The 26,248-nt window shown below is 40.6% G+C and overlaps 1 protein-coding gene across 1 annotated transcript in view; it reads right to left on the bottom strand.

Annotated features, from left to right (window-relative positions):
- FAT4 (FAT atypical cadherin 4) overlaps positions 1 to 26,248 on the bottom strand; it is a 220,756-nt gene that overhangs the window by 39,524 nt on the left and 154,984 nt on the right. Inside the window, exons 8-9 of the mRNA XM_026647814.2 lie at positions 23,667 to 23,917; positions 15,782 to 20,131 (exon numbers count right to left, since the gene is read on the bottom strand). Coding sequence (XP_026503599.1) covers positions 15,782 to 20,131; positions 23,667 to 23,917 — 4,601 coding nt within the window. The remainder of the gene's footprint in view (positions 1 to 15,781; positions 20,132 to 23,666; positions 23,918 to 26,248) is intronic.

Below are 26,248 nucleotides of genomic sequence, written 5' to 3'. Positions count from 1 at the left end.
ATCAGTCGGCACCAGAAATATGGCAAGAAAGTGTTGGGAAAAAGTCTTTTCGGTTAATATTAAACTCTTAACTTCACCAAAGGTACTGGAAGCAGGTCCAATGCCTGTATCTGATCATACTTTTTCGGGGAGGGGGGGAAGAGGGGCTTTACTTTTTTTTCGTTTTTTTTCTTCTTATGTGCAAGAGGGAGTCTAATCTTTCTTATCTTAGATATAGCTGTTTTCTTTAAATCAAAAAAAATAATATCCTAGAAATACTGAACTTTGATTGTGTTCAAGTAGGAGATAATATGTGGGGTAGAAATAATAAACTTGACCCATTGACATTTCTCAGTAGTTGTCAAAATTCAAAGCTAATAATGCTAGTCTTTATGATCTAACTAAAGCAAACTCAATGTTCATCTTTTTCTTCTTCCTCATCATCCACTAAGTCAGCTAAAGAGCTTGGATGTTTACAGTTTTTAATAATGTTTTCTTCACATTTAAAAATGGTTTGAACAATTGCCGATACCAGTAAAAGTTAGTTTACATTCCTACCAGCTGTTTTGACACAGGAAAAGAAGTACACTCTGATTACGCTAGATTGGGGTGCTCTTTAAAATAAGATTTGTTAAGAATAAAGAGCAAATCCAAGTCTATCTCTGCTGTTCACTGAAGTCTTGAGAGGAATATGTCTCTTCATGTCTGAAGTACCTGTGCTGATTTAACAAAGATGTCTTTGAACCAGTACAGATCACTTATCCTCTTCAAATCAGTGCTACACACATTATTCTAGAAGGCAAGAACCCTATAAATCAGAATCAGGGAACAAAAGTAGAACACAGGAGGGCTATTTCAATTTAACCTTAAGGATTCTCCACATAAGCACTTTCAAAAATTCTTTTGATAAGAAGGCCTTTAAGAAAATCTGGTAACCAGGCAATGAGAGACAAACTCTCATCATAGATTAAAAACAGAGTAAGAGATAGGAAGTAAAAAAACAAAACAGAAATAAGAGACATGCCTATATATATATCTATAAAATCAACAGATTTTGCTATTTAGTTCAATAGGAGTGGAACTGAGCCCTTTATCGGTACCATGTCAGTAGCTCTCTATCTGTAAAGCCAAACTGCCATAGCCCTATGAATCCAACTACAGAGACTCAGTGAGAAAGAAAAAATAATACATTTTAGAAACCTCCAAAATGGTTTAAAATAGCTTTTCCATAAGCCAAGGTATCACAATGTTAATGTTCTGAAACAAAATACACCAGCCCAGAATAAAATGTTCTTTTCTCAGCAGAAAGTATAGATTCTCTGCTCTCTGGCATGTTTCTACTTGTGATGGTTCATGAGATATTAAACCTTAAACGTATCCCTTCTCCAGAACTCAATATTTTTCCATCCTGACAGTCAGACAATTCTGTAATTCTGGGGAGAAATTTGGTAGCTGGGAGAGGACATTTCTCTAGCAGATAGGTTTAAAAAAAAATAAAAAAGATGGCTCTTGGAAGGTGTTTGAAGGTTATCTATTTCTATGGCAGAAATCTTAGCACACAAACACTAGCTTTCCAGCTTTAGTAACAAAACTATTCTTAGAAAACATAGCCTGTTTACCTCTCCCATCTGCTTACTGAGGTAGGCCTACAACTGTGATAATTTATTACATCTTCTAACATCTGATTAATGTAAATTACCGGTATGCTAGTTTGAGTTTTAATATAATGGTTTAACTGTATATGAATTACATCTGCAGTGAGGTGTCTGCTACATGTAAATTCTCACATATAAATCTGGGTTTGGTGGGAAAAGTTTGCAAATGTACTGTTGTTTTCCTGTTCCATTTGGGATAAAATGGATTTGTATTCAGAGATTCAGTTGTTTTATCTGCAGAGACTAAAATAGAATTGTTTCCCATGATCAGAGAATGAACACAGACATCAGTAACTCCTTCCTCATATTGCTGAGCAGTTAATTACCTGAGTAATCCCATTCACTCCAATGGGATTACTTGGGTGAAACACTGCTCACCAATGTAACGGATTCTCAATCTGGCCTTAAGTGCTTACTTCCATTGTTTTACTTAGAGATGCTTCCTATGACTTTAATTAAACTCACAAGTTTGGCAAGTTTGGGGTTTTCTAAACACACTCCTCAGGGCATTTTTCACAAAGTTTCACTGCTCTAAGATTAATAACATGTGTGTCAAATAGTAATGTTTTGATGAGTGAACACATTGATTTGCTTAGGTAAAGTATGACCTGGAGTTAAACATATCACCAAATGATTATTAACTTTTCAGTACTATAGGAAATTCATCTTTAAGATTTCATTTTCACAGATTTGGATTACTGTGCATCTGATAGCCAAACACTCATCTTTATTTTGATGAGGTATAGAAAGTAATTTTGTTTCCATATGTTTGAATGCTTCAGGTTTATCAAATGTGAGGAAAGGGAAGAATCAGTCAATGATTTTTAATCCAGGGTGGCTCAAGTATGCCAAGTCTTAATATTCGTGCCGCATAGAGCTGCATCCAGTGGCTGATGCAGTATGTCAGGCTAGTAGATATTCCCACACAAAAAAAACCCTTTGTTAGCTTTCAGTTAAAATTGCTGGAATGCACCTTCTTCCAAAATACACCTAAAAAGGGACTAAACAGTTGTCTTTAAACACCCCATCTACGTTCCCCTTCTCAGCCTCAACTTCTTCCTTTCCAGAGCCCAGACTCCATGTCATCCCAAGCAACCAACGAAGAGATATCTTTGAGCTCATTTTTATAATGTTCGTTTTTATAACAATTTTTAAATTAAATAAAATCATCATAAAAATAAAGGGAAAATGGACAGTGATTTGTGGTAGGAATAAGGGAGCTGGGCTGGATATTGGGGCTGAGAAACTAGTGTAGGCAGTGGGATCCACAGGTTTAGCACAGAACTGTGCTGTTCAGTCCCACTCTAGAGCTCTGCTCCCCAGTCCTTGCTACTAACGTTTATACCTCCCCACTTATCCATGCCCTCTCATACCTAGCACCCAGTCCCTCAGACAATTAAGCTCAGCAACTGAGTCCCTGCATATCACTGACTTCCTGACATCTGCCTGCTGATGAATCAGAGGAGGTTTGTCAGGATGAGCACTTAGGCCTGGATCCACAAAGATAGTTAGACAACAATGGTGTGCTCCACGAAGGGACTCAGGTGTCTTAGAATGAGAGGCACAACCCCCCAGAGCATGCTAGGCGGGGAGCTGCCTAAGCTAGCCAATGTGAGACACTGATGGAGGTGTGGCGGGGGGTGGGTGGGGAGGGTGCTAGACCCCTTACCCCTGCCCACAGAGGTAGGCGTCTAAGTCTGGGCTGCAGGGAGGCACATATCTCTGCTTGCCATCAATGAATGTGAACCTTTCAGGTAGACTCACACTAGCAGGGCTCAAACAAGCACAGTGAAAAGAGTGTGGACATTGCAGCTCAGGGGACAGCTCACTCTCCAACTTCCACCCTCTGTAATACCTCTGTTCAGTGGAGGATGCAGTTTGTCAGGATGGTGGATTCCTTCCTGATTTGGGCATGGGTACAGGGCTGGCCTTACCATGAGGCGAACTGAGGTGGTCGCCTCAGGTGCCAGATTGTGTGTGTGTGTGTGTGGGGGGGGCACCACTAGGATCCAGAGTGTAGAAAATTGTGTCTGCTGCTGGTGTACATGTATTCTCTGCTCTAAATGCACAGAGATGGTGGAGTGCTGTGCTGGAGAAAGGAGGGCACGAGAGACATAACAGGCAGGCGGGAGAAAAGGTCATAGGAATAACAGAAAGCAGCAGGAGCTGCAGGGAGAGAGAGGAGGACGAGCCTCTTATGTACCTCTCTAGCACCCCCAGGAGCCTGGACTGATAACATCAGCTTCTAGGGAGCTTCCTATTTCCTGCTGCTTCCCTGAACCCACTTGAGGAGAACAGGCAATCAATGGAAATAGTAGGAGCCAGTTAGGCCCTTAAGACGCTGATATCTTCCCGCACTCAGGCCCTGCTACGAGCTTGCTTATTTGTCCCCTTCAATTGAGTGTTGAGAGCCACTATAGCTGGCACAGAACAGCAGTCATGAGTGAAAGAAGAAAACGCCCCTCCGGGGCAGCATTCAGAAAAAGAAAGAAAGCAAAGGAAGCTTTTCTATCTAAGCAGAAAGGAGCTCTCCTGAGATACATAGACACAAATGTTCACTGTGAGCCTTCTGGCCCCAGTGAGGATGTGAGTGGTGAATAGATGCCCGATCTTCTAGTTAGTCAGAGTGCAGGCGACCTGGCAGCTACTGCAGCATCCATATCTCCATCTCAAATGGATGTAACCATGCACATTCCTGAAGAAAAGTGTAGATTAGAGAAGAGTGTGGTCGAGGCGCAAGAAACAGTTGCTGCTGAGTTTGGTTCCTTAAGTCTAGATGATCCAGGACTGTGGACCCACTTGAGCAGTAGCCCGAGGGACTTGTACTGCATGGGCCACAGCAAGTGAAAAACTTCATGTTCCCTAAAGACAATGAAAATGGAAGTTTCCATCCAACACATTACTGGTGACAAAGTGGAGAGGTCATGGCTTATGTACTCAAAAGCCCAGAATGCTGCATACTGTTTTTGTTGCAAACTCTTCCAGTCACTTTGGGTTCTACAGGAACAAAGGACTGGAAAAATCTGGCTAGAAGTCTGGCATGCCATGAGAAGGCAGCAAATCACCAGAGAGCATTCCATAGGTGGAAAGAGCTTGAGATGAGACTAAGGTTAAAGGCCACCATAGATGATCAGCATCAAGAGAAGATTGCATCAGAGTCTCTTTACTGGCAAAATGTTCTGAAAAGGTTCATTGCCATTGCGAGAATGCTTGCTACCCAAAACCTAGCACTGCATGGCACTTCAGATCAGCTGTATGTGCCAAACAATGGAAACTTCCTTAAAATTGTGGAGCTGATGGCTGAGTTTGATGCTGTACTCCAGCAGCATCTAAGAAGAGTCACCACCCAAGAAATGTACACACACCACTACTTTGGAAAAACAATTCAAAATGAGATCATACAGTTACTGGCAACAAAAGTCAAACAGAAGATTGTGGCAGATCCGAAGTCAGCAAGATATTACTCTGTTATTCTGGACTGCACACCTGACATCAGCCATACAGAACAAATGACTTTAATGGTGCGTTTTGTAACAACAACAGAACCTAGTGAAAATGTCCCTGCAATGGTGACTGCCAGAGAGCATTTTCTAGAATTTATTGACATTGATGATACTACAGAAGCTGGTATGACAAATGTGCTTCTTAAAAAGCTGGAAGATATGGGAATTACGATAGCTGACATGAGAGGTCAGGGCTATGATAATGGTGCCAACATGAGAGGAAAGAACAGAGGAGTGCAGACACGGATTTGAGAGTTAAACCCTCGAGCTTTTTTTTGTCCCATGCAGTTCTCATTCATTGAACTTGGTGGTGCATTCAGTTTCTAGTGTGGTTGCTGAATTTTTTAATGTAATTCAAAGCATCTATGTATTTTATTCTGCATCAACTCATCAATGGCAAATTTTGAAGCAACATCTGGGAACATCCTCTCTGACACGGAAACCACTGAGTGCCACATGATGGGAAAGTCGAGCAGAGGTGATAAAGCCTATCAAACACCAAATTGGGAAGATATATGATGCCATAGTTGCCATTATGGAGGATAATGCTATGAAGGAAGTGTTCGTGGGAAAACAGTGGCAGAGGGAAATGGAATCACCAGAAACATACATAACTTCAAATTTCTGTGTGGCTTGGTGTTGTGGCAAGATATACTGTTTGAAATAAATGTTGTAAGCAAGCGACTCCAAGGTATTGACCTTGATATATCTGGAGCAATGGAACAACTGGACAAAGCAACGTCATACTTAAAGCCTCATCTCCCGGTCAGAGGAGGGATTTCAAAATGTTCTGAAGAGTGCACAGAAGATGGCAGAGGAACTTCACACTGAAGCTATTTTCCCACCCGTTCAAGAATACAAGAGTCACCGAAGAAGACGACATTTTGATTACGAGGCACGGGATAATCCCATAAGAGACCCCAAAAAACAATTCAAAGTTGAATTCTTTAACCAGGTGCTAGATTGTGCAATACAGTCAGTTAAGGAATGTTTCATGCAGCAGTATATTTGGGATGTTGTATGATAATCCAAAACTCCTCACTATACCTGAAGAAGACCTACACCAGCAATGCAGGGCACTAGAGACAGTGTTGACACATGATGACATGCGTTATATTGATGCAAGTGATTTAGGTGACGAACTGAAAGCCCTTTCAAGATACATTTCAGCAGGATCAGCTCCAAAGGCTATTCTGGAATATATGTGCACAAATAAGATGACCACCCTCATTCCAAATGCTTTTGTTGCTCTGCGCATACTTCTAACAGTTCCTGTAACAGTTGGCAGTGGAGAACGCAGCTTCTCCAAGCTGAAGTTAATAAAAACACATCTACGCTCCACAATAACACTGGAGAGGCTCGTCGGCCTTGCAACCATCTCAATAGAGCATGAGCTGGCCCAGACTGTGGACCTTCAGCAGGAAGCAGTTCAAATCTTTGCAATCAAGAAGGCACGGAAAGCACCACTTTGATTATTCAAACAGATAAAAATGCCAGTGTTTACTACGCAGACAAGAAAAGTTACATTTGCTGTTCAGGCATTTGAAAGTTAAGTGTTACTTAAAATTGTTGAACAAGGCATTTTAAGTTGTTAGTTCTCCTTTACTGGGGTAGATAGCAGAGCAGTACCATGAGAGGAGTAGAATAGGAAGAAGACAGAATTGAGACCTTTCAAAGTTTTGGCCCAAGCGAGGGAGCTTTGGAGCGTCATTTGAGCTCCCCGCCTCAGGTGCCAAAATGTTGTGGGTCTGCCCTGCATGGGAAGAAGAAAAAATGATCTTTATTCCACTGACAAAAACTCCCAGAGAAACTGATTAATTAGGGACAGTGTTAATTAATATTGACAAGATCAAGTTAAGCTCCTATAGTCAGGATGAAAGGTTGCAGACAAATGAAACTATAGATCATATTTCAAATCACTAAGGACCAAACCATTTGTTAATAAAAATATAACTATGTGTACCAACTGAAAGCTGCTTGGTTAAACTTTGGGATGTTTACATTGCATGCCTCAGTATGCCCATCTTTTAAACTGATTCTTTTGTTAATTTAATTTTGAATTTGAAACAATTTAACAAATCTACATTCCTTTATCCTAATAAGGCCTGGAAAATAGGAAATGTAGGGTTCATGGGCAGGGCAGGCAAACTATGGAAAGCCACAAAGTATATTCCTTTTAGAAAGTGATTCTTTTCAAAACAAAACCTGATCATCATTAATAGACATAATTATAACAGACTGGTTAAACCTTAATGATGTTGGTCTGAGGTAATCTGTCTTTATAATGCTATTCCGGGGAATGAGCTAAATTGCCTCCACAGTGTGATGAAGTGACATGCAGCTGATAAAACATAATCAATCAAATAAAAGTAAATCTACCCTCTCGGTCTTGAAGCACGCTATTACAAAGATCTACAACTCACGTACTCTAATTTACAGGGAACAGAAGGCCTGTGTTAGAAAGCACTAATATCCACACACAAGAAGTACAGAGATGGTGTCTCTTGATGGTGAATGAAAATTGAATTATGAGGTAAAGTATTTTTATGTTGAGAGCAGCCATTAAAACTATACATATGGTGCACTAGCTCTTGCTACCTAGCATTTGAAATAGAATTACTCATCTCCTAATGGGTAGGGGGCTGGACAAAAGTATCTTGGCTTCTTCTCTTTCACTTAGGCACACAGAGAGTATATTCATGAAGATACAACTTTGTGCTTTCTTTGTTAAATCAGTATAGCTGTCTTTAGTCAAATATTTTTTTTTTTTTTTTTGGAAAAGAATGTTTAAGGGAAACAGGATTAATCCTACAACCCTTTTCCCCATTTCTATATTGGTATGTTGGCAATAAAATAATCACATACATGCATATTATACCATGTGACTTAGGTGATCCAGTCTCATTACAAAAATAACAAATAGTGAATAGTCGAGGACAACAGTCCACAAACAATCCATATGCTGAAACTTGATTGCATAAACTGTGTGGCAAATTTTTGTGAATAATTCATTTACAGAACTCAGGACATGTTTGTGAACAGTTTTCAGGCAGAAAAAAAGGGCGAAATTTAAATCTACTGATCTTCAACTTTAAAGTTATTTTGCTTTATTGATTAAAAACTTTATATCTTTATTTTTCTGTCTGAGCTATTTAGTCTTCAGGGACTTAAGTAATATTTAATTCTAACTGCTTGTCAGCAGAAAGGAACTATCAGTTGACTTTTTTCTCATATCTTTGAATTAGAATGGTATGTTTCCTGAAAGGTCAGTTAATCTATGAAGTTTAGAACTCCCAAATCTGAAAACTTGCTGATTTTCTGTTTTACAATTATTTGTACTGACAGATAGTTTTAACCAGCATATAAGGCACTATGTGGAGTATATAGTTTGAAAACTACTCCTGTCATTTTTTCTGTGCCAAAACATTAAAAATTCTGCACACAATATTTTAAAATTCTGCAAATTTTATTTGTCAATAAATAAATGTGGAGGCTCCAGCATGGCAGTGCGGCGCACAGGCCACTGGCTGCATGGAGGTGGGAGATCATCCTGCAGTCCCCCCTGGGGACATGGACTCGGTGGTGAGGCTGCACCTAACACGGACGCATGGCAAGGGCTGGGCCTGCCCAGAAAAAGCAAGAAGCCTTCCCCTCCATGCTAGGCACACCAGGTATGGGCAGGCAGGCTCAGCTCAGCAGGATCCGGGTGTGGAGGGCTAGTGTGGAGGCATCAAGGTGTGGGGTGAGAGGGTTCTGTGAGGGGCAATTTGGGTGCAGGTCTCTCAGTGGGAGGTCTAGCTGCAGGGGGATCTGGATGCACTGGGGCTCACTGCAGGGCTCCAGGTGCAGGGAGAATGGGCCTCTGAAGTGGGGTACAGGTGAAGGTGGCGGGGCTCAGCCCCCCGCAGTGATTTATCTTTTTGATGGGTCTTTGAGGTGCCTGAAACAATTAACCTGCGCTGTGGGGGAGGGACACGTGATTGCTCTTCCAGGTTCCCTTTGCTTCCCTGTCAGAAAGTCATTTTTCTGCAGGGAAGCAAAGAAATCTGTGGGGGACATGAATTCTGCAAGCACGCCACCAGGAGTAGAAAACCCAGCTCAAACCATAGGAAAAAATCTCAAAACCCATCAAATATAAGTCATTAAAATGTTCTTAAGTTTTCAAATGTGTGTCACAATCCAGAACAAATGTCATGTTTAACTTACATTTGATAAGGGTTGAACATTAAGATATGACATTAGCCCCACAAAAGTTGCCTGCATTTTTCATTAACTTCAACTACAAGCTATAGGCTGATGTTACAGTATCCTGCTAAAGCCAAACAAAGTGTTCTGCTGACGGGTACCACCAAGCATGTTCCCATTTAACCACTGCTGTTAATGACTTAAAGTGTTATAGAGGATGGGTGCCTAGAATTATTCTGCCATGCTTTCTCGCAAAATAATCTGATATACTAATTCAATGTGAAATAAAATCCTGGGTCGTTAACTTAATTAGAACCTCTAGTCAATTAACAATAATTGCTAGTGAACTGAGGCTCTGCAGTTTCCTGATGGGGTTCACTCAAAGGATCACGTCAATGTCTTTTGTATCAGGAAACTTCTTGTGTTGAACATGTGTTAGCTGTCAGAGCTGTTTTTCTTTTCTTTTGTACATAACTGACTCTTTTAAAAAAGAAACTAAGCTCACTTTATTATTCACAAATGAGTCTTTGTATTAGCCTGGTAGAGCAAACAAAAGCAAATTTTAATACCACGCTGACCCCAACTTAACAAATGTCTTCCCACTCTCTCTCCAGCTATTTAGGGCACAGAAGCCCCAGCACCACCTCAGATGGGATGAGCAGTAGAGTGACAGGAAGTAAGGCTAAGGGCTAGGATCCATTCCTGCAACCTACATGTATCGGACTAAATTGCAATGAGCACACAGCCCCAGCAGCTACCCTTCATGTCCACCAGCCATATTGGACACAGAAACCCCAGAAGGCAGAGTAGGAAGAGACTCTCTGTCAGTAGCAGGAGAGGAGCAGGAGCCCGGTAATAGCAAAATAATTTCAAAGAGCTGAGCAACCCCCTAACATAAGAACCACCAATTTACCTGAATGTTTAATTTCAGTTGAATAATGAAGGCAATCTGTCTGGGGAAAGGAATAGGCAGTAATCAGAACTCCCTACCAAAACCAGACCAAACCAAACCACCCACACACATGTGGTATCACTAAGCTAACTTGTAATCTTGCATTTAGTAACTCTGTACCACCTTCTCTCTCTGTTTTGTCATCCCTTATCATGTCTCAGACTGTAAACTCTACAAGGTAGGGTTGTTTGTACAGTGCCTGGTACAAAGGGGCCCCGATTCTGACTGAAGATTTTGGGCCACAAAATGAATATATAACAAGCAATGCTGATTATATTTCAGTAAAGGGCAGGTTAGGTAATATAGGACAGCATACAGAGAAACCAGTTTCAACTTTGCAGGCTCTTATGGTGAATTTTCAAATCTACTGTTGATATTATAGGGCCCCCAATCACATTAATTCATAATAATATTCCCTGAAAAAGACCTATTGAAACCCTGAAGTAAATCTTTTCACTTATGTTTTCTTAGTTTTCCTTTTATTATGTCTGGAGAAAGTAGCCATAAGTATTTTTACTTATATAGTCCTTAAATTACTCCTGGGGGAATTCTGCATCATTGTGTGTATGCAGAATTCATGTCCCCCGCTGATTCCTTTGCTTCCCTGCAGAAAAATTACTTCTGGTGGGGGAGTAAAGGGAAGTTGCAAGAACAGTCAGGTGCCCCTCCCCGGCAGCACAGGCAGGTCAGTTTGGGTGCCTGGAGCAGCCACTAGAGGTGTAAATCAGCACCAGGGGTGTGTGAAATGTGGGCAGTTGTGCAAGAGAGACACACACACACACACACACACACACACACACACACAGTCCCTCTCACTCACTATTGCAGCATGCTTGGCGTGGCGGAGCAGGGCTTCAGGGTTTGTCTGAGGAGGTAGGTGTGGTGCAGCCTGTCCCCTCCGGGAGAGCAGAACATAGCAGCCTGCCTCCTTAGTGAATTGTTCCCATTGTCTTTATGAATTCCCCCAGGAGTATAAAACAGGGGTAAAAGTTTTAAGGCTCCTTTACATGGCCAGAGTGGTTTAAAGGACAGTATGGCCTTATAAATGCTTATGGTGCTTTGTGATTAGAACTGGTCTAAATTTTTGGCCTGAAAAAATTTCTTATCAAAATATACTCCATTAACTGTTTTTCACTGACCTTTCTGGAGATGGTCAGTAGCCAATATAAATTGTGAGTTTGATTCCTCAGCCCTCGGTGGCTCTTCAGTTGCCTATGATGTAACACTGAGCATATAGCTGCATATATTTATTGATTTATAACTAGAAATAAAGGGTCAAACCTAGCTACATTACTATTAGGCAACGGAGTTTGGGGATTTTCTCCAATGCTCCCCACTCCCATTGTCCATCCATTGTATTGTAGTTTAAATAAATTACCTAAATAATTGAAATCAGCATTATTATATTGCATTATTTTGACAAATATGCAGAATTTTAAAATATTGTGCACAGAATTGTAAATTCTTTGGTGTAGAATTCCCCCAGAAGTATTAAATGTCATGCTATCAAATGAGTTGGACTCCCATTCCTCTGTCGGAAAAAAAATATTTTGGATTCCTCTGTTGTTTTCCTAGGGTTACTCCAAGTATATTGATTGCATCTGAAAGACAGTGAGTTTTTCCTACTTCTAAGCAGGGATTAATTGTAAACTGTGGGTCAGGGCACGCAGCTTGGAAACTCGCCTCGCCGATGTCATCACCACCAGGAAAGCTACCTTCCATGATAGGTCAGACAGGGAGCACGAGGCCAACGGCTCAAAGGGCAGGCCCGTGAGCCTGGACAGAACCAAGTTGAGATACCACTGAGGGACTGCAAACTGAACTTGAGGAAAAAGTTTCTCGAGACCTCTGTGGAACCTGACTGTCATGTCATGGGAGAACACCGTCTGCCCCTAGATGGGTGGATGAAAGGCAGAGATGGCTGCCAGATGCACCTTGATAAGGGAGTGTGCCAGGCCCTGGTTCCTCAAATGAAGCAGGTAGTCTAAGATCGACTGCACCGAAGAATGTGAAGGGCAGATGCCTTGCTCGGCTGTCCAGTGGGAAAACCTTGTCCATTTTGCCAGGTAGGTCTGTCTAGTTCAGGGTTTTCTACTCCCCAGGAGGACTTGCTGGACCCACTACGAACAGGTCCATTCTTTAAGGTTCAGCCAAGCAACATCCAAACGTGGAGAGATGCGAGATTGGGGTGCAAGAGGCAACCATGGTCGCGTGACAGCAGTAGCGACCACAGTGGGACTGCTACCAAGCTCAACAGCGTGCCATACCAATGTTGGTGTGGCCATGATGGGGCGATCATGATAACCTGCGCCTTGTCCCTTTTGATTTTCGCTAGGACATTGCTGATGAGTGGAATCGGAGGGAATGCCTACATCAGGCTTCCTGCCCACAGCAGGAGGAAGGTGTCAGAGAGGGAGCACTTGCCCAGACCCCATCTGGAGCAGAACCTGTGGTACCTCCTGTTCTGCCTGGTGGCGAACAAATCCACTTGGGGAGTTCCCCATCTCTGGAAGATCAAGCCGGCTACCTCCGAGTGGAGCACCCACTTGTGGTGAGAGGAGAAATCCCTGCTTAAGTGATCTGCTAGCGTGTTCCTGGCACCCAGAAGGTGACACACTTCTAGATGGATTCCGTGGTCGATGCAGAAGTCCCAGAGACGGAGTCCCTTGACCTGTCCCTGGAGAGGTACAGGTGCCACAGAGATTCCGGGCACCGACTCTAAAACTCCTGCCAGGGGGCGCGTGCCTTCAGAGGTCTGCGCCTGGTCACCAGCAAGCCACGCCTCGAGCCTCTCTGCCCTTGTCCGAGGTCCGGAGACCAGATAGGGCTGCGAAGTTTCTGTCTATTATGGTCAGAAACATGTTGGCTGCGAGAGGGCGACTGTTGGCAGGAAGTCCCCCGTGACGGGGAGCACTGCCGTAGAGATGGAGACTGTGGTGGTCCAAAAGCGGGTTTACCCCGTGACCAGGACCCCACAGGGGCCGGAGTGGGCAGCACCGGGAGGGACATAATCTCTTGCACTGCTTGCAGGGCCTCCGGCATGGATGGCACCCAGAGCTGACGAGAACCTCCTCGCTATCCAGGGTAGTTGGTGGGACAGCGGGCTGGGTTACACCGCTCGACCTGAGCTGGGGCCCGAGATTCCAATCGGGGTGAAGAAGTGCCCGAGACAGGGTCTTGGTCCACCCCAGACTCGTCCTTTCCCTTCCTCACCCCATCTTCCTGGGCTTCTTGTCTGGAACCACGGAAGGGGACTGGTGCTGTGCAGACCGTACCAGTGCCATGCAGACGGTACTGGTGTGGCACTGCTCGGCGCCAAATAGGAGCACTGCTCTGGCATTGGGGTAAGGGCAGACTCCATAAGGAGAACTTTCAAGTGAATGTCATGCTCCTTCTTCATCCTGGGCTTGAAGGACTTGCAGATTCTGCACTTATCACTAATGTTACCTTCACCCAAGCACCATAAACAACTGTTTTGTGGATCACTAATGGGCATAGGCCTTTTACAGTGATCACAGGGCTTAAATCCTGGGGACCGGGGCATGCCCCATCCCGAGGCGAAGTCCCGTTTGGGACCTACTAAGTCTCTAACTAACAAATAGGGAAACTAAAACTAGAGAGAAACTATATACAATAATATACAAGAGGTAAATGGGTTCGAACCAACGAGAAGTAACAGTGCTAGCTGAAGCAGCAACAGTTCCATGCACCGTCACTGGTGGCAAGAAGGAACTGAGGGTGGAGGGGGCTGGCGGTGCCCTATATGCCACGGCATATGCACACTACTCCAGGGGGCACCAGAGCCGGTCCCCTACAGATTCTGCTGAGGGAAAAACTTCCGGCAGAGGTGCATGTGGAGAGCACACACACCTAGTTGAATGGACATGAGCAATCACTCGAAGAAGAATGAAAGTTACTAGAATGTTAGTTTTTCTGCCCTTTAAAAACAACATCTGTAGGCATAAATAAAACTAAGAAGATGCCTAGCTCCATAGTATGTATTTTTATATGCAACTATCCCCTATTCTCCACATCTCTCTCTAAGTATAGATGAAATATTTAATTATATAAAATATTTATCCTTCAGGATCTTCACTAGAAAAAAAGTGTCAAATCTAGCTAATACAAATACGTTTGTAAACTTTTGTTTGAATTTTTCAAATGTTTCAGAATAATAACAATTTTACATCCTTCAAAAAACAAAAACCTAAAAAAGCCAATCCTAGTTTTCTATTTACACCCTTAGTACTCAAATAAAGGTCCGCTTACACCTATGCAATAAGTCACACCAGTCCAAGAACATTATTTTGCAAAGCATACTGTGACTCTGACTCAGGAAAGCATTTAAGCACATGATTTCAATGGGACTTAAGCATGTGCTTATAGTTAAGCACACTTTAGTGCTGTCCTGAATAGGGATGCTTGTCCTGAATCACAGCCTAAATAATTAAGTCGTTTAAGACTGTCAGATAACCATGCTGAAATAATTTTAATTGGCAAATTAAATAGTGCAAGGCTTTGATAAATTGTCTTGTGCTGATTCTTGAGTGGTTCTCTGTCTCCTTGAAAATTCTACGGCTAAACACATCTTCCTACTTTCAACTGAAGCCTAGGACTGTCTGTTCTCACAGCAAAGGAGGCCTGCAAGGGTCTGTGCTTTGAACCTGTTGATATTTCTTCTAAAATGGCCAAAAGGGTCCCATGCCCAGTGACTCCTTTCTTTCTGTACAGGGAGGAGTGAATTTAATCCTCCAGTAGCATTCTGCCCTTGCTGATTGGACAAATGTACTGCATTTTTTCCACATGGCAGTGCAGAGTGCAAACTCCCATTTACCAGAGTGAATTGCAGCATGCTGTTTGAGAGAGATCTCAACTTTTTCATTTTAGGTGCTGCTGTGTTTGAACACTTTACAAATATTACAGAAAAATTCTCCGAAGTGATAAAAATGTAACATTTATATTATTGACTGAAAACAAAACATAAACAGACAAAACATGGAAACAACATACATGTGCCTCTGTCCCTGATCACTCTGCTTTTATGTTGTTTCCTTCCCCCTCCCCCTCATCTGTTTTTGTCTTATATGATTGTAAGAAATTTGGGGCAGAGACTGACTTTCCCTACATGTCTGTCCAGAATTTAGTATATGTGGTCCTGTAATATAAATAATAATAATAGGAAAATAATATTTTAAAATATTGGAACTGGATGCAGCATATTTAAAAAATGGGACAGCTTTTGTGAAATCCCTTTTTTCTAACATGGATCTGCAGGGTGATATTTGCCTGAGGACAGAACAATAAGGACAATGTTTCTGTCAGCATCTTATTTTCTTTGCTCAGTTTTATTTATTGTCAGCTTCTTATTTTGATTATTCCTCTGCTTATTTTGAATACTCATACTAAGACTGATAATCATAGCTGGAGCAGCTGCTAACTGGTACTCAAAAGACATTTTTACCCTCTCTCTGTTTCATACTAATTCCAGAAGGAAAAAAAGATCATACCTGTATATCCAGTTTTACAAACACAGTTGAAGCTTCCTGGGAAGTTCTGGCAGACAGCGCCATTTTTACAAGGGCTGGACAGGCACTCATTGATGTCTCTCTCACAGGCCATTCCGGTAAAACCATCTGGACAATTGCATGAGAATCCTCCCACTAGGTTGTGGCAAGTCCCATCATTGTGGCAAGGGGATGGGAGACATTCGTCAATGTCAGTTTCACACAAATTACCATCATACCCTGGCATGCACCTGCACACGAAGGGCTGCAGAGGTTCATTTGCCATGATGATTACTGGGATACTCTCGTGGCTTTTAAAAACAGGTTTCACAGCCAGCCTTCTCAAGCAGCTTCCTCCATTTTGACATGGACTTTGAACACATGAATCATGATCCACAGACTCTATCCGTACTCCACTCTGACGGAAAAGGATTTCTTTGATGCTCTCAAAGAAGGTAGCCACGCCACTGGGATTCACATACTGATTGTTGTTCCGTTTCACAGCTGCCATCAGGAAGGTTCTGTTACTCTCTTCATAAACCCCATAGAGCTGCACAGCAGTTCCTAATCCGGGTAACTGTGAACTGGCAATACGCAGGAAGTGAAGGTAGTGATTGGTCAAAAAATCTCTCACGGTTTGCACGCTAAGGCGAAGAAGGATGCTGCTGTCAATTGTGGCATTACTGAACCCTGCAAAGAAAACTCGAACACTGCTAGTAACTGCATTGTGTAACCCATCATTGCTAAGAACTGTCAGGTCAAATGTTCCATCTGTGGACCTTGCCTGGGAATTCAGGTCACAAGTACCCTCTGGAATATTAAAGAGGCTTGTAACTCCTGAAGTGAGGGAACATCGGAAGCTGTCTAAAACATCTGGATCCTGGGGTTTCACACTGCCTAAAATTCCACCTGGGAATAGGTTGCCATAATAATGAACAAAGATCTCTACTGTTCTAGGTTGCGATGGATTGTCATTTTGGTCTATTACCTTTATTTGTACAGTTCCTGTGGAAGACATCTGAGGAATGCCAGAGTCTCTGGTAATCACTGACAAGTAGAAGTCGCCTATTTGCTCTCTGTCAATTTCCCTAGTTGTGGTCAAAATTCCTGCAGTGTTAAGACTAAAATAACTGGTTGCAGGGCCAGTGCTAAGCAAGTAGTAGGTAAAGGGGCCTTGATTTGGAGGGAGATCAGGATCTGACGACTGAAGTGTCATCACAAGAGTTCCGGCACGATTATTTTCCATTACTTCTCCCTGTCTGGTGGACAAGGTAGGTCCATTATCGTTGATATCTTCCAATGTTACCAATAAAGAGGCACTTCCTGTTGCTGAAGGTGTTCCTGAATCAATTGCTAACACAGTCAGGTTGTAGACAGGTAAAGTTTCTCTGTCCAATTCTGCAGTGACGGTAACCTGTCCTGTTTGTGGATTGATAGAAAAGGCACCATTGTCATTCCCAGAACCAATAAAATAGGAGAACCTGCTCCAACTTGGGACGGAATCTGAATCAAAGGCACTTACAAATGTGACATGGGTCCCTGGAGGAACGCCTTCACTGATTTGTATATTGTAAACCTGTAGGCTAAAAACTGGAGGATCATTAGCATCTAAGACAGTGATATTTACAATTACTTCATCTACATCTGCACCACGAATGCTCCCAAAATTTTTTGCAAGAACTTTCAAAGAGATACGTTCTTCCTTTTCTCTGTCAAGAGGACCTGAAACATAAATCTGTCCACTCTTCTCATTAATCTGGAAACCTTTCTTTCTGCTACTGCCAAAGATAACATAGTGGACTTCTCCATCGGTTCCCATATCACGGTCACTTGCAAAGACTTCTCCCACAACCATGCCTTTAGAAGCTGCTTCAGAGATCTCAAAATAGTAAAGCTTGGACACAAAACGTGGTACATACTCATTTGTTCCTTCTAATTGGATGTTGACACTAGCAAAACTGCATCGCTCTTCATCTGGAACATTAAAAGCTTTCACAGTTAGATGATAACTTTGTTTTGTTTCATAGTCTAAGAACCCTTGGGTGGTGATAATTCCTGTGTTGGGATCAATGACAAAGAGATCACTATCTGAGGACTGAACTGCATATGCAATCATGGCATTAGGTCCAGAATCGGCATCAGTTGCATTTAGACGGATAACAGTTGTCCCACTTGGGGCATTTTCTAATACATTAGGGAAGTAGTCTTCTGTGCTGAATATTGGAGAATTATCATTCACATCAATAACATTAACCGTGACACTGCAGTAACCTGTTCTAGCTACCCATCCTCCATCTGTAGCACTAACAATCATCTCATGATTTTGGCATAACTCATAATCAAGGGGTTTGGCTAGAGTTAATGCCCCTGTAGATGTATTAATAGCAAAGATACCAGCCTCATTTCCTGAAGAAATATTATATGTGATTAGTCCATTCATAGCAGCATCCCTATCCCTTGCTGAAACAGTTCTGACAACTGCTCCAACAACATGACTCTCAGGGATAGTAACACTTATATGGCTTTGAGAGAACTCAGGTGTATGGTAGTTTTCCTCTGTGATAACTATTTGAACAGTAACCTCAGAGGAGAGGGGAGGATTGCCTTTATCCTTTGCTTTTACCATAAGCAGAAAGTTTTGGTTCAAATCAGTCATGAGTGAAGATGCTACAGAAATCCAGCCTGTAGTGCTGTCCAGCTTAAATTTGTCAGTGTTCTTTTCATTAGAAATGAAGTATTCAACTTCAGAATTCAGTCCAAAATCCTTATCATCAACTGCAGTAACTTTAATTAATTTAGTACCAACTGCTACATTTTTAGTCACAGGGGTAAAATATTTACTAGCAAGAAACTGTGGTATATTGTCATTGCTATCCACTATGTTGATTGTGACTGTTGTCTCACTGAGCAAAGAAGGACTGCCTCGGTCTGAAGAAGTAACTATGAAGCTGTGCCTGTTGATATTGATGTTGCTGGAACCACTGGAATTTTGATACCTTAAATATTGCTTATTGAAAATCTCCCCTGTGGTAGCATTAATTCGGAAGAACTCAGACTGGGATTTTATGAAGTAGAAAACTTGGCCATTAGATCCTTCATCGGGATCTATTGCTGAAACCTGAGTTACTTTTAATCCAACCTCAGTAAGCTCAGGACAATCTAAGTAATAGGATGTTTTTGTGAATCGTGGGGCATTATCATTGACGTCTGTCACAAATATAGTCACATCTGTGCTTACAGTCCACCCAGAATCATGTGCAGAAACTCTGATTCTATAGCGGTCTGTATCTTCCCTGTTTAGGTGTCGACTGACTGTAATGTCCCCGGTACTGGGATTTATGTTAAATGGAAGACTTGTATCCCTTATGGAGTACCTGCTGATAGCATTCACACCAATGTCTTCATCTGAAGTTGTGACTCGTGTAACTGTGTAACCCAGAGGTGCATTTTCAGGCACTGGAGCACTGAATATCTGAGAAAACCTGGGAGCATTATCATTTTCATCTAAAATATTAACAATAACTTTTACTGTGGTGCTCTGAAGAGGGGTACCTCTGTCTGAAACTTTGATGGTTAGCATGTAGCGAGCCAAGTTTTCCCTGTCCAAAGGTCTGACACTTCTAATTTCACCCGTGGCTCGACTAATACTGAAACTATTTTCTTTATTGCCACCAATTATTTCATAGTTCAGCTGTCCATTTGGGCCACTGTCCTTGTCCACAGCAGTGAGAGTCAGAATTTTACGTGGTGAAAGGTTCTCCATTATTTCAGCAATAAATGGATCTCGCTCAAACTCTGGTGCATTATCATTGACATCTACCACTGTTACTTCTAATTTCTCATAAGAGGAGAAAGGAGGAAAGCCCGTATCTCTGGCCTCAATCCAAACCACATATTTCTGTATTTCTTCAAAATCCAAAGGTTGGCTGATGGAGAACTGTCCTGTTAGTTGGTCAATTTGGAAGGTATTGCCAAGGTTACCGCTAGCAATGTAGTATGACAAGGAACCCCCCCTGGATGAATACCCAGAAACAGTGGTGACAAGGGTACCAATTGCTTGATTTTCAGGAAATATGAATGTCTGTTGCTCAGCTCGAACTTGAGGGAAATCTGCTTTGTTCGCAAATCTCACAGTTACTGTTGTAGAGTCTGTTTTTGGATACAGACCACCATCTTTTACGTGAACGGAAAAAGTCACTTCAGAAGCCCCTGTCAGGGGGTCAGCAGTCATAATTGCCCCCCTTGTTGGGTCAATGTGGAATTTTTCAGAGTTCTTTCCCATGAGGGAATAATGAAGCTCAGCATTGGGCCCAGAATCAGCATCAGTGACTGTCACAGCAAACACAAACGAACCTGCCAAGAAGAACAAAGTGGATAATTAATTTTGTGTAACAAAAATAGGACATTGCAAAGTAATTTTTCAATGTGAAGCATAGGGAATTATGCACACCAGTCCTGTGGTTTTTCATGGTAACCTGATGCTGTTCTGACAATTAACCCTTTTTCGTAAGGATAAAAGAGAATATGAAATATTAAGCCAAATTTTCAACCACTCAGGTCTACTTGCATGCGCACACACACACGCACACAAAATGCATGCATGTGCATACATCCACATTTGTGCCTGAAAATCAGGTGTGTTCACAAAAATAAATAAATAAATAAATGCAGTATGTGTATGTACAGATGTCAGTGCCTATAAGCAAATGGGCCTCTGACTTTCCGAAACTTTAGCATCCCATTTTCACAGTATTCGCTAAGTAAAATATATGAAAACTGTAATTGTAATACATTGCATGGTATTTAATATTTTAAATTATTCTATGTTTTGCATGTATTGTATGACCAACCTTCATAATGTGTACACATAGTATTTAAGTGTGCCAGTTCTCCAGCATACGTGGACAGTTTGGGTTTGCACTTGCACATACCTGTCTGCACATGCAAATCCAACACACACACATGTATTTGGGTACTTGTCTGCCTAAGTTGTGTATGCACGCTTTTGAAGATTTGATGCCGAATGTCCACTATGCTGGACATCCATTCACTGTTTTTGCTAGTGCTGAAGCTTGGCTCACACCAGTTATCTATATAAATTATGTACTTTTCAAACTCTGAAGGCAAAATCTGCGAGGGACAAGAGTGACTTTGACAGTCCCCTTAAACCATTTCTTCTTGTTGCTATTTTTCAGAGAGCAACATTATATACCCCAAAGGGAGGAACTGCCAGATGAAGAACACCAAAAGTCAGCAGTATTACAATACTTGAACTTGACAAGATTGGGACAAAATTAAGAGTTCTGCTTCAGTTAGGCACATTAATTTTATGTGGTTGTGATGACTTGTCAGAACACCATTTTTTATCCTGCTACAAAAATTAAAGCAGCCAGACTGTATTCTCGTCTCCAAGTGTGCATTAAGACCACTGCGAAGTAATCATGGCAAGAAACTATATTATTGTCTTTGAGACTATCACATTACACCACATTCTACTACAATTAGTGCTGTGCCTGCCAAACCCATTATCATCAACAGCTTTTTTGAGTAGTTTGAGGGGATTCTAAAATGTCCTTTTAGTTGAAGCTTGGCATACAGGTTTTCAGCTTTTGGATTTTTTAAAAAAAAACATGTTTTATTTAATTTTATTTCCTGTTTTTTAAGTTAGTGAAGTCCAAAGAAATTATGACTTTGACTGTATTTTGACATTTTTTTCTTTTCTAATTAAAAAAAGTTTTATATTAAAAAATTGCAGGGCACAACCTGATAATATTGGATAAGTCATGTATGCTGCCTAAATGCATGAAAATGAAACCTTCAACAAGAAATCTACCCATATGTTACTGATCTCAGATCAGCTGTGCTCATAATGTATGAAGTTTCATCTTGTACAACAAAGGTCTTTGTTGATATTGTTGTTCTGAAAGGGGGAGGAAGTATGGACAAAATAAATCATTCCTTCAAAAACACAGTTTGGAATCACTAAAAATTTAGAAGACTAGACACAAGTCCTGGCAATGTGATACTTTATTTCTTTAAAAGGAAAATAAAAATCTTCTATACAGGGAACATGTATGTTTGTATGTACAGAGAGTTAGAGCCTTGCAATGAGAGCAATATGCAATTTTGTAAATTTATGATACATGCAGTGATCATACTTTACAACTTTCTTCTGTTTTGAAAGATTAGGGGTTCCAGAGTTATTCCATTTTAAATCTGGTAGAATCTTTCAGTTTAAGACACTTTTTAATTGTGATCACTGTATGTATATGAATGTCTTGGGATTACCATTAGACAAAAACCTGCAAAGAATAAATATGACAATAAACCAGTATGCACTTTAGAGGACATCATGGTGCCCCTGGAATGATTATTTTAATCTGCTGAGTAGTGAATCCTACTGCAATTTCACTGCAATATACAGTCTCTTAATTACACAATTTAAAAACCTCACTAAGTAATCACATCCATCCCTATATTTCAGGTATTTTATAAAGCTATTAAAAAACTGAATAAGCTCCGTTAATAATTAGACATCTATTATTTATGGAACATTATGATTTTTCAAGAGGGATATTAACATTCTATATTTAATATATTCCACAAGTGCTCATCGTATACATGAAAAATATTAATAAATGTGGCAATTCAGGATTTTCCACTTCTGTTGTATTTATATGTGTTTAAACATAAACTGTATAATCAAGCAACTCAACCCTACAGTCGTGTGAAATTTGGGTGTGCAAAGGATGCAGGATCCATGAATATTTATACAAGGTGGGAAGGATATTTGACTTTAAGAAGTCTCCAGAGAAGCCTTTATAATTAAAATGTAACATGGACAAGAATCATTAAAAGTTATTTTTGAAATCTTTTCTGAGACCCTCACAGAGACACAGAAGGGCTTTTACATATGAAGGGGAGATTTTCAAAGGCAGAAACAGCAGTTATTGCCCCTTCTCTTAAATGCAATTTTATCATTTCTTTCTCTTTTAGATTTGAGGGATTGATTCTGATTTATACTTAGGCCCAGTTATAACACTCTGCCAGCATAAAGGGACTTTAAGGACAGTGTAAGTGTAAGTCATGCCCACTGTAAGGCTTCTTTGCACTATCGGAGTATTGTAAAGGGCCCTAGAATAAATGAGACTAAGACCGTGAGTGCTTTCTTGCCTTCACAAAGAAATAACCTGTAAAGTAAAACATGAATTAATCATTTTAAAAGTGTGTAACATACTGTAGATGATGTGCTACCTTTTTAAAAATGAAATAATATTATCTGTACAGAACCAGAGGTGTACTTGACACTTTGGAAACACATAGGAAGGCAAATTCCCTACCCTAACCAGAGGACATCTGAGTAGACAAATTTGGGGATTCAAGAGATGACAACTTGAAAAAGGGACCTTTTCACCACAGAAGCTTGCATTTATTTTTTGGTCCACTAAGAGGTGTCACATCAACTGCCCTGTATGCTTTTTCTTAATAATAAAATGTATAGAACTTTTTATCTTCAAAACTCTTTATAGAGATTAACTAATCTATCCTTACAAAATTAGTGTTGTGAATTAATAACAAGCCAAACAAAAATATCAGCTCTTCTGGATAATACTGCATATACTGTAACTAGTGAGCTTCAAAAGAGGATGATTTGATGTGGATGTGAAGAGAAAAAAACACAGAAGAATACATTATAAATACTAATCCAAACCCATTCACTGTCTCAACTCTGTTAATTATTTCCAACAGCACGTGCCACAAACATGAGAGACAATGTAAAATAGTTACAGAGCAATATATTTTACAAATTTCTTATGGAATGACCTATCACTTGATCAGTTTTTACATTATCCCATTATCTCCTGGAGGGCCACCATTATCAAATTACCTGAAGTTGTAGGTGATGGAATATGGGTGACATAAGGGTGGTGTTGAAATTTGGGAGGATTGTCATTCACATCGGCAACAGTGACAAGGACACTAGTAGAACTGGAAAGGGCTTTGGGAAAGCCACCATCGCAGGCCACAACTACTAAGGTGTAGTTCTCCTTAGACTCTCTATCTAGTAATGCACTGGTGATGATCTGTCCTGTTGATGGGTTGATTGTGAATTGTGAATTACCACCAATAAGACTATAGCTGTTCAAAAGACAAAAAAAAAAAAAAAAAAAAGACAAGACACTTTCTATTAGTATGCTCATAAGAAAGAAACTCTATTATGATAATAATAAATATTTAAGCTACTAAACTACTATCATGCTGACCAATATTGTCACATTCTTTCCTTGTGCTTTCCCATCTGTCTGTATCCATTTGTTTTCTCTTGTCTTATACTTGGATTGTAAACTCTTCGAGGCAGTAACTATCTTTTTGTTCTGTGTACAATACCTAGCACAATGGGGTCCAAGGGCTTCTCTGTGCTATAGTAATAAAAATAACAATAAACGATAATAAACTAAAGATGGAAAAGAAACAGTGTGTACTTAACTAAAAAAAGGGATCAGACATCTGCATCTGAGTTTGGTATTTTGCCATGTATCCACAAGTTTTGGCCTCCAAATTGAACTATCCCAAAATGTTGTACAATTGCGTTGGGCAGCACTAGAGGCAGTATCTCTAGGAGATATCTAGGAAACTTTCCAGCTCCCCACCATTTGTGGTGCCAAAGAGTACACAAAGGTGGGAAATACTCATTAATACACCTAACTCAGCGCTTCTCTAATCTAAACTTCTACTCTGCTTTACAGACCTTCAATATTCAGTATACTGTGAAACCTGCACAAAGGATCAACTCCAGTAAACGGCTCCTCTTGTTTAAGAGACTACTGTAAATAATCCCCATTTTACTGGTGCAATTAAGTTTGATCTTAAGTTAAAGACCATATTTACTGGGCAACTGAGGATTTGCTGATATTTTGGGCAGTCACTTAAGGCAGGTTTCACTTCATTCTTTTTAGGACTTTGCTCAAGTTTGGGAACGCTCATTCAATACCTTTACGTTAACATTATGGATGAAGACAGGAAATGATCTAAGTAGAATGGAGCCTGTTCTGCTCTCTTGGAATTAGAGTGAACCGCTGGAGTTTGAAACTTGTTTTAAGTGACCCTTCAAGGGACTGACAAAATCTGGTTGCTTTATACAGATGAAGGTGGAGCAGAATTAACTTCAGTACTTTTGGGGATAGAATAGAGCAGTCTCTCAAGACTGGAGCCTGACTGTTAAAGCTGACACACTAACAGACTAAATATTATCCCACAAGGCTGAGACCTGCCAATCTGAATCTGTAAAATGCAATGAGGACTAAGGATTTGTAAACAGTAGTAAGGATTTGTGAATAACAAAAGGATTATTTTACTGTAAAATGGTAGAAAGAACTTCTAGTTTGTATCATTTTGTGGTCCTGAGCAAAAGCCTGCTTTTGTTTCCACCAATTTTAATCCAGAGTAATTCACTTGGTATCAGCAGGGACAGATTGATCTTAAGTAAGAGGCCAAATTCTGCTCCCATTTCCCTTGCCTTTTAATATGTCAAATCATGTATTTGTAAAGTACTGATGTCCAGAAAAAATGATACTATAGCTCATTAGATAGGCTGGGCTCCATCTTACTGACACTCTTGGATTACTTAGATGGATAGATTAGATTTTTGTTTTGAGCAGAAGTATGGATCTCCAATGATTTTTGATGCGTTATAGATTATTATTTTTTTCCAGATGACCAGATAATATAATGAATTGTACAATTTTTCAAATGCAAACAAAAGGTTGAAGTGGATAATTCCAGTCTATGGTATTATAACCCTGATAAAAACAAAACATGTAATTGTAGGGAGAATTGCTTTTTCAGAAATGCCTGAATCAACAGCAGCAGCACTGTTCAATCTAAATGTTTCTGTACTGATCCAGAACAAGAATGGTTGTATGAAAAAAATACATAGGAATATTATTTTTGCTGCTTATTTTAAATCAAAATGGGTTAGACAGGAATATTCACATAGGCCAGGGCATTTCCTAGAGAATCAATAATCAGCTGGAAATAATGGCAATAAACTCTCCCAAGCAAGTAATTAATCCCCAGAAAATGCCCTGGGCATACTCATAATTGCTTAACTATTATTTAATAAGATGGCTATGTGTAATTATTTACTGGCTAAAGAGATATTAGTCTGGGGTGAAATTCACCTTTATGCAGAAAGCCTTCCAAAGGCCTAATGAACTATTTAAGTCTCACTAAACCTTCAAACTACAGAATGCATATGTGCAAATTTCACCTCTAACCTGCAGTGTCTTTTAACGCAGGCTGCTATGACAGTGTCATCAGGCATCCTCTTTCTCACCCTATTTTTGCCAATATCCTTGTTAAAGGACAACACTAGTGTTTCCATGGAGAAAGACACCAGAAAGAAGTTTTTTTAAATTAAAAAACATAACAAAGTACAGAGATCCACAATGTGCTGAACCTATACAACTC

This window comes from Terrapene carolina, unplaced genomic scaffold (genome assembly GCF_002925995.2).
Source record: "Terrapene carolina triunguis isolate 2854851 unplaced genomic scaffold, T_m_triunguis-2.0 Scaffold66, whole genome shotgun sequence".
NCBI lineage: Eukaryota > Metazoa > Chordata > Testudines > Emydidae > Terrapene > Terrapene triunguis.
The sequence above is the reverse complement of the archived record's forward strand: the minus strand, read 5'-3'. Positions and strand labels throughout refer to the sequence as shown.